This window comes from Cervus elaphus, chromosome 25 (assembly GCF_910594005.1).
Source record: "Cervus elaphus chromosome 25, mCerEla1.1, whole genome shotgun sequence".
NCBI classification, from domain to species: domain Eukaryota; kingdom Metazoa; phylum Chordata; class Mammalia; order Artiodactyla; family Cervidae; genus Cervus; species Cervus elaphus.
This window is the reverse complement of record NC_057839.1, coordinates 13,600,907-13,620,242: the sequence shown is the minus strand read 5'-3', so window position 1 is coordinate 13,620,242 and position 19,336 is coordinate 13,600,907. Positions and strand designations below refer to the sequence as shown.

Below are 19,336 nucleotides of genomic sequence, written 5' to 3'. Positions count from 1 at the left end.
GAAGACATGGTAGTGGATAAGAGAACTGTGTCTTATAACCAACAGAATGTCGTAGGGGTTAGTTGTCCACTTAGAGTATATCTGCTTCATACCGACCCAATTCAGGTGACTTTTCTAGGGTTAGAATTCCTTGTTGTAAATTACAAGCTCATTTCTAAAGTTTGGGAACACAGGAGGTAAAGAGCCCCAAGAAGTTAAAATTAGATGTGAGAACACAACATTTGCACTATTTGGTTAATGTTTACTTTTCCCTCTTTCTTTTTTTGAGTTGAAAATATTCAGGAAGGCAAGTTCCTGAAAAAGCTTTGTGAGGCCAATTTTCCACTGCAATGGATGACTAATGAAACCCAAAAAAACCAGCTCTCAAATCTTTTTCTCTGCATCATCCATAGAATTATGGAAATATTGTTTCCGAATCAAGACCCTCTCTCTCCCTCTTTAGACGATAAGCTCTACTTACTCTGATCCCATAGAGTAATCTTTTATTAGTGTTTGAGGAATATTACACAAATATTACACAAAGCAAAAAGCCTAGACATGGGTATCCTACCACCTTTTAAGACGGTCCCTAAACTCTTTTATACTTTTAAATAAAGTTTTTGTTATAAAATAGAAAATTCCTACCAAAAAGTGTATAAACCATATGTGTACAGTTTAATAACTTAATAACATGTTGTAAGGCTCACAGCCATGTAACCTGCATACAGGTGAAGAAACAGACTATTGGCCGCTCACCCCAGGAGCATCTCTGCTCCTGTTTTCCCATCCTTACCCTCCCTCTTCTCCCATCCTTACCCTCCCCCTTCTCCCATCCTTACCCTCCCTTTTCTCCCATCGTTACCCTCCCTTTTTTCTCCCATAGGCAACCAACCACTCTCTTGGGTTTTATTGTAACAATCCCTTTGCTTTCCTTTGTTGCTTTGCTACTTACCTTTGAATCCCCAAGTGATGCAGTTTAGTTTTGCCTGTTTTTGAACTTTATACACATGGAACCACACTGTATGGGCGGGGGAGCTGCGTGCATGCTCAGTTGTGTCTGAGTCTTCTGTGACTTCAGGGACCGTAGCCCGCCAGGCTCCTCTGTCTATGGGATCTTCCAGGCAAGAATACTGGAGTGAGTTCCCATTTCTTCCTCCAGATCTTCCCAGTCCAGAGATTGAACCTCGTCTCCTGTGTCTCCTGCATTGCAGGCGGATTCTTTACCACTGAGCCACCTGGGAAGCCTGTCTGGGAGGGATGGGGACTTCTTTATTGTGTTCAGTTTTATCTTTGAAAGAGTCACCCTGTTGTTGGGAGTAGCTCTAATTGGTTCCTTCACATCCTTAACACTGAGTTGTACTCAATAATTTTTTATTTTTAAAATTTGTTTATTTACCTCATTGCAGTGGCTTCTCTTAGTGCGGAATATGGGCTCTAGAGCACAGGCTTAGTAGTTGAGGTGCACAGGCTTAGTAGCTCCACAGCATGTGGGATCCTCCCGGACCAGGGATTGAACCCATGTCTCCTGCACTGGTAGGCAGATTCCCATCCACTATGGCACCAGGGAAGTTCCTCAATTATTTATTATTATTATTTATTTATTTGTATTTATTTTCGGCTGTGCTTGGTCTTCCTTGCTTCCCCGGGTTTTTTCTCTAGCTGCCATGAGTGAGGGGGCTACTCTCTAGTTGCAGCGCTCAGGTTTCTCATTTCGGTGACTTCTCTTATTGCAGAGCACAGACTCCAGGCTCACAGGCTTCAGGAGTTGCAGCACGTGGGTTCAGCTGTGTGGCTCCGGGCTCCAGAGCACAGGCTTGGTGGTTGTGGCACACGAGCTTAGTTGCTCTGAGGCATGTGGAATCTTCCCAGACCAGGGATCGAACCCATGTCACCTGCATTGGCAGGCAGATTCTCATCCATTGTACCTGGAAGTCCTCAATTTTTTTTTAGTTGTAGTCAACTATTTTTTTATTTAGGTACACTGTGAACTATCTCTATGGGTAGTTTTTTTTTTTTTTTAAGTTGAGGTGTTTTTAAAGACAAAAAAATGATGTTAAACTATAGTAAAAGTGTTAAGAACATTAGTTCTAGAGGTAGATGAACTGTGTTTGAATCCTGACTATAATTTAGCAGAAATCTTGAGTAAATTATCAAACGTTTCTGAGTTTTCAGTTTTTCGAAAGTGGGGGAAATAATAACACTTCATAGAATTGTTATTAACAAAAAGCAAAGTCCGTAAAGCACATAGAACAGTGCCTGGCATAGGGACATCTTTTCTCTTCTGAGACTGCATACTGGGAAGTTCCCTGGTGACCTGGTGGTTTCAGCGCTTTCACTGTCATGGGCTAGGTTCAGGCCCTTGTCAGGGAACTGAGATCCTACAGTCTGAGTGGTGCCACCATTCCAGAATAAATGATGGTGGGTATTATTTTTCCACTTGTTGAAGTTCCAGTCCAAGTGCTGACTTTAACTTCAGATTCTTCCAGCAGGATCTTGCTTAATACACAGGAATTGAGGAGACAGAGCTTTATTCACCAAGTGTCATCATCCTCTCAGAAATTGCCTTCCTGGTGACTTCCCCATAAATTCCTCCATAAATTCATCCAAGGAAAATGTCGTATGTGGAGTGGGAGCCTCCCATCTAGAGAATGGGTGGGAAATTTAGAGCCTTCAAGCAACTCGGAACTGAGTTGCCTTTGAACGAATGTCAATCATTGAATTCATCCAGTAAGCAGGTGAGGCAGAGTAGAAATATTCTAATCCCCCATCTACTCTCCTCTAAGACTGTGTACTAGAGAGTTCCCTGGTTGCCTAGTGGTTAGCATTTAGTGCTGTCACTGTCATGACCTAGCTTCAATCCCTCGTCAGGAAACTGAGATCCTACAAGCTGAGTGGTACAACCAAACAAACAAATAAGCAAAAAAACAAAAAAGACCACAAACTAGAGATGTTACCCTTGACATGCTATTTAAAATGTGCTGTTTTCACAGTGGCAGCAGGCTCTCTGGGAGATGCACACATTTCCACAGGCATGATGGATGTAGGAATCAGGGTTTTAGACATTCACTCATTCAACAAATACTTATAGAGCAGATGGGATACAGCAATGAGTGATTAAATGTATCAAGACTTGTTTTCTTGCCCAGCATATGATCTATCTTGGTGAATGGTTCATGTGCCTGCCAACAATCTTAAGATGAGTATTACTTATTGTCATCCCAAATTCACAGTGGAGAAAAATTAAACTTATGCATTTAGATTCCCTTCCAGATAATAGGTGGCAACACTGAGATTTTTTTTTTACTCTAACACTTTTTTTTTTTTGTAAATTAATTTATTTTAATTGGAGGCTAATTACTTTACAATATTGTAATGGTTTTTGCCATACATTCACATGAATCAGCCACAGGTGTACATGTGTCCCCCATTCTGAACCCCCCTCCCACCTCCCTCCCCATCCCATCCTTCAGGGTCATCCCAGTGCACCAGCCCTGAGCACTCTGTCTCATGCATCCAACCTGGACCGGCAATCTATTTCACATATGGTAATATACATGTTTCAAAGCTATTCTCTCAACTCATCCCACCCTTGCCTTCTCCCACAGAGTCCAAAAGTCTGTTCTTTTCATCTGTGTCTCTTTTGCTGTCTCTCATATAGGGTCATCGTTACCATCTTTCTAAATTCCATATATATGCATTAATATACTGTATTGGTGTTTTCCTTTCTGACTTACTTCACTCTGTATAATAGGCTCCAGTTTCATCCGCCTCATTAGAACTGATTCAAATGCGTTCTTTTTAATAGCTGAATAATATTCCATTGTGTATATGTACCACAGCTTTCTTATCCATTCATCTGCCGATGGACATCTAGGTTGTTTCCATGTCCTGGCTATTGTAAACAGTGCTGCGATGAACATTGGAGTACACGTGTCTCTTTCAATTCTGGTTTCCTCGATGTGTATGCCCAGTACTGGGATTGCTGGGTCATATGGCAGTTCTATTTCCAGTTTTTTAAGGAATCTCCACACTGTTCTCCATAGTGGCTGTACTAGTTTGCATTCCCACCAACAGTAACACTGAGATTTTGAACCCAAATTCTGACACCATAATCTGAGCTCTTAACTTTCTCTTTTACGTATGAAAAGGAATATAAGAATTATTTTTAAAATTTTATTCATTTTACTTCAGGTACAGTCAACAAATTTCTAATCATGGGTCCTTCGATAATAATATTTACTTTGTTTCTGAGTCATGAAGATTTTCATTAAATAATGCTCATTAGTGGATAATAGTGATTAATACTACAATGAGTTGCCAGGAAGGAATATTTGACATTTTGTTACAATTAAAATTAAAATTTTGTTACAACTTATGTTTATGTAAAGTGATTACAGTCAGCCTTACATCATTTACCATCTAACAAATTTAATTTGGCTACTGATGTGTTTAGGTTTTAAGGCTGTAGTTTCTTTCTGAACATTTTCAACTACTACCTAAATAGGTACACTATTAGGTAACTGTTAAAAGAGTACAGTCTTTAGATTTTCTAATGTTAGGAGCATCATTTGGAAAATTTACCTAAATTGAACAAAAATTTTACACAATATTCCAATAGAAATTTAATTTAGTATTAAGTTAAACCACATTAAGTTGCTTTTGTAGTTTAAAATGATCAACTATTACCAGTTTCATATAGCTGCAGTTAAAAAAAAATCGTGCTATTCCATACGCCTGAATGCAGAAGCAACTAGAGTGTAGTCTACCTGAGGACAGCGATTGGGAGTTTTGTTTACTATTGTTAGCATGGGAAACACTTAGAAAATCGCTGTTGAAAAAAAAAAAAAAAAAAGAAAATCACTGTTGAATCAATGAATTAGGAAAGCAAACAAAACATAGTAACTAATCTTCTATCCTAACATGTCTTTGGGTTTAGGTTTAAAATGGGAATAAGAAAAATAACAGGTATCTTAAGTTAGTCTCTTGAAATGATAAAAAGTTCAAGTAGTTAATTTACATGTGAAATGAAGACATGTTCACACGAAAACTTGAACATGAAGGTTTATAGCAGTATTATTTAAAATAATCAAAAAGTGGAAATAACTGAAATGTCCATCAACTGATGAAGGTTTAAATAAAATGTGGTACATCCGTGCAATGGAAAATTTATTGAGTCATAAAAAGGAATGATATACCAGTAGGAACTACAACAGGAATAAAACTTGAAAACATTATGCTGAGTGAAAGAATGCAGATAGAAAAGGTCACATATTATACTAACAGTTCATATAAAATGTCCAGAATGGGCAAATCAAGAGAGACAGAAAGTATCAATAGATCAGTGGATGCCAGGGTTTAGAGACAAGAGGAAATGAAAAGTGATAGACTCAGGTTTCTTTTTGGGTGATGAAAATGTTCTGGAACCAGTGGTGATAATTGTACAACATTACAAATATACTGAATCCACTGAATTGTATATATGCATTAAAATTAAGGGTGAATTTTACAGTATGTAAAATATATTTTAATTTTTTAAAAGTGGGGAAAAAAACTCTTAAGTTCTCTTCTTCAGAACATGTCAAAAGTATACTATAAAATAATAGACATGTGTTTATAAATGTAAGAGTATTAGGAAATGTTCCCTTGTTTAATTATAAACCAAGTGGAATGTTCGGAGATTTCAGTAATCTGACAGGGAACCTTAAGAGGATTAACCTGACTTCCCTTGTTAACAATACTAATTTAAACTGCATCATTCAAAAACTACCTAGTCATACAGTAGTAATTGTAGCAATGACTTCCACAAAAAACACCAATTAGATTAATTACTCATTAAGGCTGTCATTTTTTAATACCTTATATTTATATAACCCTTTTACTTCCTTAAGATTTGCTGCCTGAAGATTAACTGCCTTAAGATTTAATATATGGGAGAGTCACATCTCTAACCATTTAATTAGAGGCAGGGAAGTGGGTGGAATTGGACTGAAATTTATTAGCAATGCTGACATTCCAGGTTGGAACACAAAGTGAAGCAGGACTTAAGATACCTAAATTCTAGCCTTCTATACGAACTCAAATAGCAAGAACTGAAACTGCCCCCATTCAGCAGTGCATTAAAAAAAGAGTGAAATACAACATATAGATAAGTGTACACATCGTTAAGTGTAGACTCTGAGTTTTCCTAAATTAAACACTCCTTTGGGAACAGCCCCCGGAAGAAATGGAACAGAGACACGGAACTAGGGCTTTTTTTTTTTTTTTTTTTTTAAACCCTTAAACCAAAGAGAATATTCAAATCGTTTAAAACCCCTGAAGAGCAGACTCTCAGTCCCGTCATAGTTAAACGTAGGGAGGAAGGGCAGAGGAGCCTGAAATGGTAATAATGTAAATCGTAGCATACCCTTAATTTTGGTGGCTAATTTACCATCACCAGTATCTACAATACTTCCAGTCACACTGAACCACTCTTGAGTGATGGTCTTTTTCGGAATCCAGAGATTTAGAAGCAGTTCCTAGATTTACGCAGAACTTGTGAAAATCTCCCACATCTAGCTGCTTCTTTCCAACAAAAGTTTAATCAAATCTTTGAAGCAGGAAACTTTTGTGTCAGGTCGTGTCTTTCCTGCCGAAGTGCTGAGCACCCTAGAACACTTCAGGGGGAACAGTCTCTCCAGATTTCACCCTCCAAACATTCCGCAGTCGTACCCGAAGAGCTCCGAGAGCTCCCCTCCACCAGCCGGGAGCCCGAGCCCCTAGCCCCCGCCACCCCTCTGCTCTCCGTCCCCGCCCACTCGGACCGAAACGCCGCGCTGTTCCTTTAAGGCCAGACGCCGCAAGGGTGTGCGGAGAAGGGCCGGTTCTTCCCGCCTCCTTCTGCACCGCTCCCTTCCCCCTCCCATCGGAGTTTCAGGTGAATGGGTCACGGAGGGTGGAGGCCGCCATACCACTCCTCCTCCCCGGCGTCCGCCTCCCCCTTTCTGCTTCTTCAGGCGGAGGCGGCGGGACTCGGGGGAGAGCTAGCCGGAACGCCGAAGAGCCCGCGCGGGGAGCCGCAGGTGGGGCTCGCGGGCGCCGGGCCGCGGACTTTCCGCCCCGAGCCGGGAGTCGGTGCGCATGCCCGGGGGGCAGGGGGGCAGGGGGGCAGTCGGGCAGGGTGGGCGGGGGGAAGAGGGGGAGCGGAGGAGGAGGAGGCTCAGTCCCCGGCGGAGTCCCGGCTGCGCGCTGCCTCTCTGCAAGGCGGCAGGTGCGCCCTCCAGGTAAGCGCTCGCCTGGGCTCCCGCCGGCTTGCTTCGCTGAGAGGTGAGAGCTGGGCGCGGCGCCGGGGGCCCCAAGGCCCCTCCGTGCACTGTATAGTAGGGGAGGCGCGGGGAGAGGACGCCCCGCGGTGGTTTCGGTGGCGGTTTCGCTGCAGGCTTGGGACTCGCGGCAGCCGGAGAGGCGCGGGGCGGCGAAGAGAGCCGCGCCCGGCCAACTCGGAGCCTGCCTCCTGGGTCGAGGGGCTGCTTGGAGCCGCCCATCTGTTCCTTCCGCTGAAACGATTCAAGCCACCGCCAGTGTCTAGGCGGCGTGGGCAACTTTTCGTTTTCTGAGGGGCCGGCGGGAGATTGGTGACCAGCGAGAATTCTGCGATTCTCTAGGCTGCAGTTTGGTGTTTTTTTTTTGGGGGGGGGGGGCTCCCTGAGGAGAGAGCCTGAGCTTGAGGGCTGAAACTAGGGGTGCCGCTTGCTGGCCCCGGCGGGGACTCCGGGAGGAATCTGTTGTTATCCGCCCCCATTTCACCCCTCTGGGTTTCCCAGGTGGAGAAGGGGTGGCCGGGTTTAATCCGTGCGATATTCCTGGAGTCCTGGGGTGGGCCGATCGGCTGTTTTCAATCCCCTTGGTGGGAGTTGTAGGAGACCGCGTCGATTTAAGCTGCTGGGGCGGGGACTTAATTTCGATTGAAGCTGTACTTCCAGGGAAGCCACTCAAGCTTGGGGTTCTCACCCTTGACCTAAAGGCCGCCGCCAGGTGGGCGGACCAGCCTCGGGCCGTCCCTGCTCACCCAGCTAGGACGCGTCTGCCCGGGCTGCTCCTGGACACCGGCACGTGCTCCTAGCCGGAGCGTCGGACCCCGGGTCTTGCGACCTCGGGCAGGGCCGGCGCCGCGCGCCGCCGACACGTTGCCTCCGTTGGAGCAATTGTGCCGGGCAGGTGGGATGAGGGCTCAAGATGCCCCTTGCAGTTGGGAGAGCAGCCCCGAGCCCCTCGTCTCGTGTCCCAAGTGAAGCGATGGAGTCGGGGGAGAGGGGCGGCATCCTGGAGCTGGCCGGGCAAACTGCCCGCCTGGGAAATAACCTGGGACGGGGAGGAGGCAGTCTTCCAGGTTAGTGTGTGGCCCTCACGCACAACAGGTGTATTATTGAGATCCCGGGAAAAGAGAAACCCTTCTCCATTAAGGGACTGGTCCTTTTTTTGTGATTGAAAACTAGTTCTTTCCAGACGGAGGTCGATTTCTCAAACTTTTAATGTATTTCCTAGTGTAGCACTGTTTCTTTTGCACTGTACACATTTAATATTTTCTCTCCCTGGTGTTTTAAAATAGGCATTTTAAAAGGTGGCGCCACAGTAATTGGTATCTCCGCAGACAAAGCAGCAGTACTGTTGTTTTTTGTCGTTTTGCATTTATTTGGTTACTCGGCTCCTCTTTTGTTAGAGTGTGGAGGCGAGGAGAGGGAGATTTCCACAACTTCTAGGAAATTTAGGAAGGTGATGAGCATCGCCTCCTGTGTAAGGCACTGTGAAAGCCTTTTGTACTTTATGTCGTTTAATCATCCCAGCATCTCTAAAAGCTAGGTCTTGTTAGAACTCCATTTTAAAAGTGAGTAAACACCAGGGAAAGTAAATATATATATATATTTAAATATTTATTTATTTTACTGCACTGGGTCTTAGTTGTGGCAAGCATCTAGTTCCCTGCCCAGGGGTGGAACCCAGGAAGGGTTAGCCACTGGACCACCAGGTCCATACCGTCTGGGACGGTATGTTATTAAAGGGACAGTTCTTGATATTCCAGTGGAGAACCAGATTTGGGGAGTTTTTCTGGAATTCTCTACTTTTGACTAGTCCCTATGGCCTCATATAAGTGTTCCCCATCTTGCTTGATGTAAAGGTAAAACCTGTTTTCTTCTAAAGATAATGCTGTAATTTCTTATCTTTGAAAATGATGGAAGATTGCTTTCAGCTGCATAAAGTAACTGATCCTATGTCATTCACCTTCCCAAGGAGGGACCTCCCAGAAGAAATTTTTCTTTAGCTGCATTTCAAGCCTTGTGATTAGAATATTTATTGGACTTTTTCATCCACATTACTATTTATAGATCTAATGGAGTAAAAAGACCAGGGTCACACCTTTTAAAAAAATTTGCCCCCAGGGTTGCAGCTGTTCTGTAACTTAGTGCTTTCCAATCTTGAATGTGGTGTGAATCACATTGAGGATCTTATGAAAATACAGATTCTGATTCATAGGTCAAAAGTGGAGCCTGGAATTCTGCCTTTCCAACAAGTCCCCGGGTGATGCCTGTACAGTTTTTTCTCCCTTTCCCTCACGCTGTAAGCACTTAACTACTTTTGTGGAACTTAAGGGTTGTATTTGAAGGATTATATTTCCTGGGTGTTAGGTACATGAGGAACTTCAGGCATTCACTGCTGGATTGAAATCCCAACTCTAATATGGGCTATTGTTTTCTAAATCAAATATTGATTGCACATCTCTGTACCAGGGACTAGATCTAGGGATCAGGAGTAAGAGTGAAGATCAAGACAGACATTTAAGTTTTTGGGAAGGTGGTATTCCTTTTGGACTGGAGAAGATTGTAGTTTTAAAAAAAGAAAAAAAATAATTAAAGGGGAAATTTGCTCTGAAAATAAATTGGTGGATAGGGTGAGATATGGGAGGACATCTCTGAGGAGGTGAAATTTGAGGCAAGAGCTGATACAGGAAACCCTCAAGATCAAGGCCCTCCTTGAGTTGACACCTTTATTCTAGGTAGTGATTTTCAAAATGTATGGTGTGGTTAAAAAATCATCTAGAGAGCTTATTTAAAATGTGGTTTCTGACAGAGCTAGTCTATTTCAAAATCTAATTCAAAATTTTAGATCCTGTACTAATGATATGCCTATAACCTAAATAGAATCATTTAATATCAACTTTAAAAACATCTTAAATGCAGATTCATGAAAGGGATGTGATCAAAAAGGAACAGACTGCCCTTAAATACAATGTTTATTTATTTTTACTTATTGACAGTTTGCTTTAAAGAGTAATTTTGAAGCACAGCATTTTCAGGTCTTTTTATTTTAGCTCAGTAATCTACTAAGATTATTTTGGCCAGTAAACATTTTAAAAGAGAGAACTTTTTATTTTTTTTACCATCAACTGGCTTTAAGTTTAACATACTCAGTAAGGGTCAACTCCAAATTGGCCCTGACTCCGTCCAATTCAACTGCCAGAGCCTGTGGCTTTTCACTTCTCATTTTACTTTTTCCTTCACTCAGCATACACTTATTGTCCAGATACTCTTAATGTTGCTCTGCTGGGCATTGGGCAACATCCTTGGACCTCTTTTTCCTATTGTCATGGCCTTAGAACTTAGTCATAGGCTGCCTTGAAAGAGCCCTTAGAAGTCTTGCAGTCCAGTGTCCTGCCTCTCTGCCTCTCCAAATACCAAACAAGCTTTGCATAAACAGCATGAGGTCAAATTGTTATTTGTAGGTTTGGGAGGGTGTGTGAAGAAACTTCCTAACATTGAAATGAAAGCTGACCCTCTGGAGTTTTTTTTTTTTCTTCTTAAGGAACTCTTTCTAGGGCTACAAAGACAGCTCTTCAGCTCTTTGAAGGCTACCATAGTGGACCTAATGTTGAGTGCTCCAGGCCAAACATTTCCTGTTTTTCCAGTCATTTGTCCTAAAACGTGGTTTTTCTAGATCTTTAACAATCCTAGTCTACCTCCTGAAGAGCTACCCAGTTGGAACGAGATGTTCAAATTTCAGGGTTCTATGGGGGTTTGTTTCTTTTTAATAACTGTATCATTCCTAGATCTAAGCACTAACTGTAAATAATGCCTGAGATTGGAATAACTTGTTAGCTTTGTTGAAATTCTGATCAAGGAAATGCACTTGTTTCCTGCACGGAGTCTTAGTTGCTGCATGTGGGTTCTAGTTCCCTGACCAGAGATCTGACCCCAGCCAGCCGTCTGCTTTGGGCATACAGAGTCCTAACCACTGGACTGCTAGGGGAAAAAAGTGAAAGTGGATCAGTCGTGTCCAACTCTCTGTGACCCCATGGGCATTGCAGGCGAATTCTTTACCGTCTGAGCCACCAGGAGAGCCCAGACTGCCAGGGAAGACCCAAGGAAATGCACTTTTAAAAATGAGCAGTTACTAAGCCAGGTTTCCCTCATCTGGTACTCATACTATTTTTTTTAAATTGAGTTTTATATTTTTAAAATGATTCATTCCTGCCACCAATATTTGAAAATGAATACAGTACACATAAATGCCTAAACACTGGAATTTCTCACTTTCAGAATAATCATCTTGCTGAAAATGCTTTTCGCTAATCTTCTTTAATGCATTATCTTACCTACTACCCCATCTTCTTTAATACATTATCTTACCTACTAACCCATCCCAAAGAGGATTATCTTCCTCTTTGACTCAGGAAGTTAGCGATGCTCACAGAAGAGAAGAAGGATTTGTCCTCTCAGATTGTGAACCTTTTGAAACCACTTGGTTTGTTTTAGTCCATTATTCCAGCCTTACGGAGATCGTGGTCAGTGTTGATGTACTTGTAGCCAATGAGTTACTTATCCTTTCCAGTGTCTTGTCAACTGCAAATTTGGATACACTTGTCCATGTTGTCTGGGGTCATGACTAGAGACCTCCCTACAGGTGGACACAAGTGGGGCATTCATTCATCCTAATTAGGCTCCATTATTCAGCCCAGTAGGAATCTGCCCACCCACCTTCTGTACCAGGGGATGTGTCCAAGAGTCTCAGGATCCTCTCTGCATTCCCCTCATCTACCAATCTGGTAACCTTCTCAAAAAAGAAAATGAAGTTAATGTGCCATGACTTCTTCTTAATGAACTTTCTGAAAGTATTCACTTCACAATTTGAAATCTCCATTCTTAGGGGAGACAAGACAGCTATGCTCTGAATCCAGGCAATGGTTTGGGAAGCAAAATAGTCTGGATTTTTGGTGAAGCTTAAAACTGCAGCCTGAGTCTGCGTTTGGAATTTTTAAAAGGTACCGTTGAGCCTGGAATTTTTGGCGTAATCTTGAACTGAGGGGCACCTAGCTATAGAAGAGGTAAGACTCCTCTGAGGTCAGTGTGCTAGTGTCTGATGCTCAGCTTCAGAAATAGGGGGCCATACTTAATAGTGTTTAAATTCAGTTCTCCTTAGTTCTTTTTCTAAGCATCAATTAGGAAGACAGTAAATCTGGGCTTTTTCTCTTTCATAGCACTGTCATATTTTGGCCTAAATTGCTTGTCTGTGTGTGTGTGTTTGGGTGTTAGTTACAGAGCCGTATCCACTTATGATTTGTGTATTTTTCTCTATGTTATACGTCAACAAAGCAGTGTTTAGAAATAAAAGAATGTGAAGAAATTGTCTTCTGTCACTGTGTTTGGGAAATTATGCTAATCATGTTGGTGTTACTAACATTTAATATACTTCATCTTTGAGGTTTTACTGAAATATATTTGGGCAATATTTTATTGAGAAATTTGTGATTGACTGTTCTTAAGGGTGTGGAGGATATTTGCTGTTGATTTTAAAGACCAAGTTTAAAGAGTTTGAATTGATTTACTATTCTTAATGTAATATATGATTACACAGCCCTTTTGTTTGAAAGAGAAAAAATATTAAAGACTTTCAGGTTATAGATCTTGCTCACGTCCTTCCTCCCGTCCACCCCCAGGCCTCTCATTCTTTCTTGCTAAGTCTTCCCTGTGATCTCCACACCGCACTTCATCACACAACCCTGAATAACGCCTGCTGCAGATGCTGTTTTCTTGGTGTGTTACCTTCGGGAGAACTTGGTCTCATCTTAACTTCCACAGGCGGCTGTGGTGCTGTGGAGGTACTTAATAAACACTTGTTGATTAGGTGAAATTGCCTCTCAGATGTTCAGGGATTTTTGCTTTGAGGGATTTTAGAACAAAATTATTCTACTTTTCTCTTAGTGAACAGGACTCTTTAATACAGTGTGTGTTTGATGTTTTTTCTTTGTTGAAAATTATATTCCATTTTGAAGACTAGCAAAAGGAGATAAGGGGAAAATGTCCACAATCCTAGCATTCTTAGATGCTTTTGTACCCCTTTTAAATGACAGAAGAAGCATACTTTTAAACCAGACTATGCTTTAGTTTGAGCATTCTTTGGGATTGCCTTTCTTTGGGATTGGAATGAAAACTGGCCTTTTCTAGTCCTGTGGCCACTGCTGTTTTCCAAATTTGCTGGCATATTGAGTGCAGCACTTTCACAGCATCATCTTTCAGGATTTGAAATAGCTCAGCTGGAATTCCATCACCTACACTAGCTTTGTTCGTAGTGATGCTTTCTAAGACTCACTTGACTTCACCTTCCAGGATGTCTGGCTCTAGGTGAGTGATCATCTGGGTGATAATCTCGTGATTATCTGGGTCATAAAGATCTTTTTTGTACAGTTCTTCTGTGTATTCTTGCCACCTCTTCTTAATATCTTCTGCTTCTGTTAGGTCCATACCATTTCTGTCCTTTATCAAACCCATCTTTGCATTAAATGTTCCCTTGGTATCTCTAATTTTCTTGAAGAGATCTCTGGTCTTTCCCATTCTGTTGTTTTCCTCTATTTCTTTGCATTGATCTCTGAGGAAGGCTTTCTTATCTCTCCTTGCTATTCTTTGGAACTCTGCATTCAAATGGGAATATCTTTCCTTTTCTCCTTTGCTTTCCGCTTCTCTTCTTTTCACAGCTATTTGTAAGGCCTCCTCAGACAGCCATTTTGCTTTTTTTTGCATTTCTTTTCCATGGGGACGGTCTTAATCCATCCCCCTGTAATGCTCAAAATTCTCCAAGCCAGGCTTCAGCAATACGTGAACCGTGAACTTCCAGATGTTCAAGCTGGTTTTAGAAAAGGCAGAGGAACCAGAGATCAAATTGCCAACATCTGTTGGATCATAGAAAAAGCAAGAGAGTTCCAGGAAAACATCTATTTCCGCTTTATTGACTATGCCAAAGCCTTTGACTGTGTGGATCACAATACGCTGTGGAAAATCCTGAAAGAGATGGGAATACCAGACCACCTGATCTGCCTCTTGAGAAACCCATATGCAGGTCAGGAAGCAACAGTTAAAATTGGACATGGAACAACAGACTGGTTCCAAATAGGAAAAGGAATATGTCAAGGCTGTATATTGTCACCCTGCTTATTTAACTTCTATGCAGAGTACATCATGAGAAATGCTGGGCTGGAAGAAGCACAAGCTGGAATCAAGATTGCCAGGAGAAATATCAATAACCTCAGATATGCAGATGACACCACCCTTATGGCAGAAAGTGAAGAGGAACTAAAAAGCCTCTTGATGAAAGTGAAAGAGGAGAGTGAAAAAGTTGGCTTAAAGCTCAACATTCAGAAAACTAAGATCATGGCATCTGGTCCCATCACTTCATGGCAAATAGATGGGGAAACAGTGGAAACAGTGTCAGACTTTATTTTTTGGGCTCCAAAATCAGTGCAGATGGTGATTGCAGCCATGAAATTAAAAGATGCTTACTCCTTGGAAGGAAAGTTATGACCAACCTAGGCAGCATATTAAAAAGCAGAGACATTACTTTGCCAACAAAGATCTGTCTAGTCAAGGCTATGGTTTTTCCACTAGTCATGTATGGATGTGAGAGTTGGACTGTGAAGAAAGCTGAGTGCCGAAGAATTGATGCTTTTGAACTATGGTGTTGGAGAAGACTCTTGAGAGTCCCTTGGACTGCAAGGAGATCCAACCAGTTCCTCCTAAAGGAGATAAGTCCTGGGTGTTCATTGGAAGGACTGGTGCTGAAGCTGAAACTCCAGTACTTTGGCCACCTGATGGGAAGAGTTGACTCATTGGAAAAGACCCTGATGCTGGGAGGGATTGGGGGCAGGAGGAGAAGGGGACGACAGAGAATGAGATGTCTGGGTGGCATCACTGACTCGATGGACATGAGTTTGAGTAATCTCCGGAAGTTGGTGATGGACAGGGAGGCCTGCCGTGCTGCGGTTCATGGGGTCGCAAAGAGTCGAACATGACTGAGCTGAACTGAACTGATGTTTTAGTTAACATTGAAGGGCTAGAATATGCTAGACACAACTGTATTTGTATTTTCATATGCATTCTCATTTTCTATGAACTTTGAAAGGTAATGAGATGGAATAAATGGCTTTTAAGAAATTTATATTTATACATCTTTATGTGTGTTCTTCAATGACTATTTTTATTTTATTTTATTTTTTTCAATGACTATTTTTAAAAATACCATTTTTACCTGTTACTGTCATCAGCTTTGTGAAACTTTCATTGCTGCAACTTATAATCAAGTTTAAACTATATTCGTATGCCAGTGATGTGCAGAGCATAATGTTAGGTGCTCCGAGGACTACCAGGCCAAATGATTCCTACCCTCAGTGATTTCTTATGCTCAAAGAATTAATGATCTAATGTGCAAAAATGGCAGTGGGAAGGACAAGAGAAATAACCATGGAGTGAGACGTCATTTGGGATTGCTATCGTTAGTTTTCTTAGTGATGCAAGGAAACCGAGTGCAGTAGTAACGTCATTACTCTACTTCTGTTGCTTAGATCGGCCTGTCTCAGGAGGTTCCCGGCAGCGCTCATCCTGAAGATCAAGTGACCACCGACACCAGCCATGTCATCCAGGCCTTTTGAAAGTCCACCTCCTTATAGACCTGATGAATTGTAAGTAAATATGTAATTCTTTTTTTTTTTTTAGGCCTTGCTTGTGAGATTTTATTAATAGTTTCCCAACCAGGAATTGAACTCGGGCCCTTGGGAGGAAGTGAGAGCGCAGTCCTAATTGCTGAACAGCCAGGGAGTTCCTCCTTTTTCTTTTATAAAAGTCTATTACATGTTAAAAAAAAAAAAGTGTATAGTTGAAACTTTCATCGTTATGTGTTTGCCTTAAAAATAAAGTGACATGCATTTGTAAAATCAAATTGAACCAAAGGGTATTCAGTGAAGCGTGAGCTCCCCTGTTACCTTCAACTTCCAAGATGACAGTTTTTTTCTGCAGTGGGAGCTGTTGTCACTTGTTTTTTCATTGTTGCTACACTGTAGTCTGAGCTTATATTTGTGTGTATGTTTGTTTTTAAAAAATGGTGTGAAGCTTCCATAGTAATGCCTTCCTTATTTTTGTCTCTGCTGGGTCTTCACTGCTGAGAGGGCTTTTCTCCGGCAGCAGCAAGCAGGGGCTGCTCTCTAGTTGGGGCGAGCAGGCTCCTCACTGCGGTGGTTGCTCTTGCTGCGGAGCGTGGCCTCTAGGGTGTGTGGGTTTCAGTGGTTGTGGCTCCCAGGCTCCAGAGCACAGGCTCAGTAGGCTGTGCATAGGCTTAGCTGCCGCATGCCGTGTGGGATCTCCCCAGATCAGGGATTTTACCCATGTCTCCTGCATTGGCAGGTGGATTTTTTACCACTGAGCCACCAGGGAAGTCCTTCAGTGCCTTATTTAGGTGACTGTTGGCACTAGTTCTTCAAAGAGCATGTTTATTGAGATAAAATTCACCCACTATACAGTTTACACATTTAGAATGGGCAGTTCATTGGTTTTAGTGTATCCCTTCACCACAGTCAGTTTTAGCACGTTTTCATCATCCCCTTCCCAAAGAAACCCCTCTGTCCAGTAGCACTCTCTGGTTCCCCCCAGTAGTAGGCAACCACTAAGTCCATTTTGTTTCTGGATATGTCCATTCTGGACATTTCATATAGATGGCATCTTAAAATGTTTGGTCTTTTGTGACGGAAATCTTTCACTTGGTATGTTTTCCATGTCATCATAATCTTTGTTTTTTAGAGCAGTTCTGGGTTCACAGCAAAATTGAGAGGAAGGCATAGGGCTTTCCCTGCCCCCACACATGCACAGCCTCCCCCATTATTAACATTTCCCACCAGAGTGGTATGTTTGTTAGCGTGATGAACCTACATTGACACATCATCTGAAGTACATTATTGATACTAAGGTTTTCTCCTGCTGATGTTAGATTCTTCCTGGGATGAGCACTTTGTGCTTTGCCCTTCACAGCACATCTCAGTTGGACCAGCCACCTTTCAAGTGTTCCATCGGTCTACTGGGCTAGTGGCTGCCATGTTAGCATAGCTCTGCAGAATTCCATTGTGAGCCTCTATCACCGTCATCCATGGCACTGTGCGTAGATGTTTGGACTGCTTCCAATTTGAGATGATCAGAAGTAATGTTTCTGTGAATGTTACACTGTTAATGGAATTATAAGTGATACAGTCATTTTGGAAAACAGTTTGACATTGTCTAGAAGAGCTGAGAATTTTAAAAGTTTGACCCAGAAATTCTGCTCCTGGGTATATACCCTAAAAAAAGTGCCATTGTGTGCCAGGATGTAAGTTGGAGATTGTGTTAGAGCTATGCTGTTCATGACAGCCCCAAACGGAAGCAACCCAAATATCCTTGTAGAATGTGTCACAGAATTTTCTTCCTTCACATTTTCAGTGTTCTCCAGTTTCTCCATTTCCTTTTCATTCTCATATACTCAAGTAATTAACCTAATTATCATGGTTAGCAGCCTCCAGTAAGAAGATATCTCCTTTGGCTTGAGGAAGGTGGTTTGTGGAAATAAGGGCCAAAACAAAAGGGGCTTTAGTCATTTTAGGAATTGAATTTTACCTTCCCAGGGCCCACAGTTTTTAGATTCAGTTGTCTACACGTTAGTGTGTCTGTTACATGCTGTGAGTTTTTTTTTAAATTTTTTTTTTTTATTTTTGTCATACATTGATATGAATCAGCCATAGATTTACACGTATTCCCCATCCCGATCCCCCCTCCCACCTCCCTCTCCACCCGATTCCTCGGTCTTCCCAGTGCACCAGGCCCGAGCACTTGTCTCATGCATCCCACCTGGGCTGGTGATCTGTTTCACCATAGATAGTATAGATGCTGTGAGTTTATAGTTAAATTATTGGAGTTTGCAGGGTATTTTTATAAAAAAAGAGTCAAGATCTCATTAGCCATCATCTTTTTTTTTTTTTTTTAGCCATCATCTTAATGAGCCCTAATTAACATTTCATCTACTTTGTAGGTCTTGCCTTAACTGGCAGTAGCTCATGTAGTGATGTGTTTAATGTCTTACTGCCCTGCCAATGAAGGCACTCGGCGAGGGGCACTCTGAGGGGCCTGGACTGAGGCTGTCCTATCTGTTCTTGTGTTCCCAGTGCCTGGCACAGAGCCCAAAATGTGTCAGCCTGGTGGCTGCAGTAGATAGCTGCTAAAATGAATAAGTGAGTAACTGTGCTTTCTTAAGTAAGAGAGCTGGGCAGCCAGAAATTGCACCAGTATAGCCCAGTGCAGGTGTCATGTCTGAAGGAATTGGTCTCCATTCACAAAGGAAAAGGATTGATGCCATTGTCCTTAACTGCCTAGGTCCCATCCCCAGTGATTCTGGTTTAACTGGTCTGGAGTGCTCTGTCTGGGGATTTTACACACTCCCTAGGTGATTCTAATATGCTGCAGAACTTGAGAACCTCTGCTCCATAGAAATTAAGCAGTCATTCTCAATGTATGGTTCCCCAGCTGCAGCATCAGCAGCATCTGGAAACTTCTACTCCAGACCTGCAGACTGAGCAACTCTGGGGATGAGGGCCAACAAACCCTCCAGATGAAGCTGATGTGTCTGCACGGATTCCTTTACTGTTCAGGGGGTGTCTGAGTCTGCTGGGGATATCTGTAGTAGAGTATTATAGATTGGGTAGCAACAGAAATTTATTCTCACAGTTCAGAGGCTGGAAGTCCAAGATAGGTGCTGGTGGAGGCCCTCTTCCAGATTGCAGACTGCCAACTTCTTGAATCCTCACATTGTAGAAGGGGTGAGAGGGCTCTCTAGGGCCCTTTTTATAAGGGCACTAATCCCATTCATGAGAGCTCCACCCTCATGACCTAATTACTTCCCAAAGACCCTACCTCCTAATACCATTACAATGAGTGTTGGGATTTTGATACTTGATTTGGGAAGGGCGGGGAGACACAAATTGCCCCATTGCAGTGGGGCAGTACAAATAATAGTTTCCTTTGCCAGTGATTTGTTTAAATTATTCCAG

General features: G+C 42.4%; 1 protein-coding gene across 5 annotated transcripts in view; it reads left to right on the top strand.

Annotated features, from left to right (window-relative positions):
• The first annotated feature begins 6,869 nt into the window (after positions 1–6,869).
• The window catches only part of OCLN (occludin), a 49,024-nt gene continuing 36,557 nt past the window's right edge, over positions 6,870–19,336 (top strand). For 2 of the 5 annotated variants that reach the window (XM_043887269.1, XM_043887265.1), the window contains exons 1-2: positions 6,870–7,037; positions 15,839–15,955. In XM_043887269.1, coding sequence (XP_043743204.1) covers positions 15,906–15,955 — 50 coding nt within the window. In that variant the 5' untranslated portion in view covers positions 6,870–7,037; positions 15,839–15,905. Of the gene's footprint in view, positions 7,090–7,141; positions 7,282–15,838; positions 15,956–19,336 lie in introns of those variants that run through there. The other 3 variants (XM_043887267.1, XM_043887266.1, XM_043887268.1) reach the window with 3 other exon arrangements.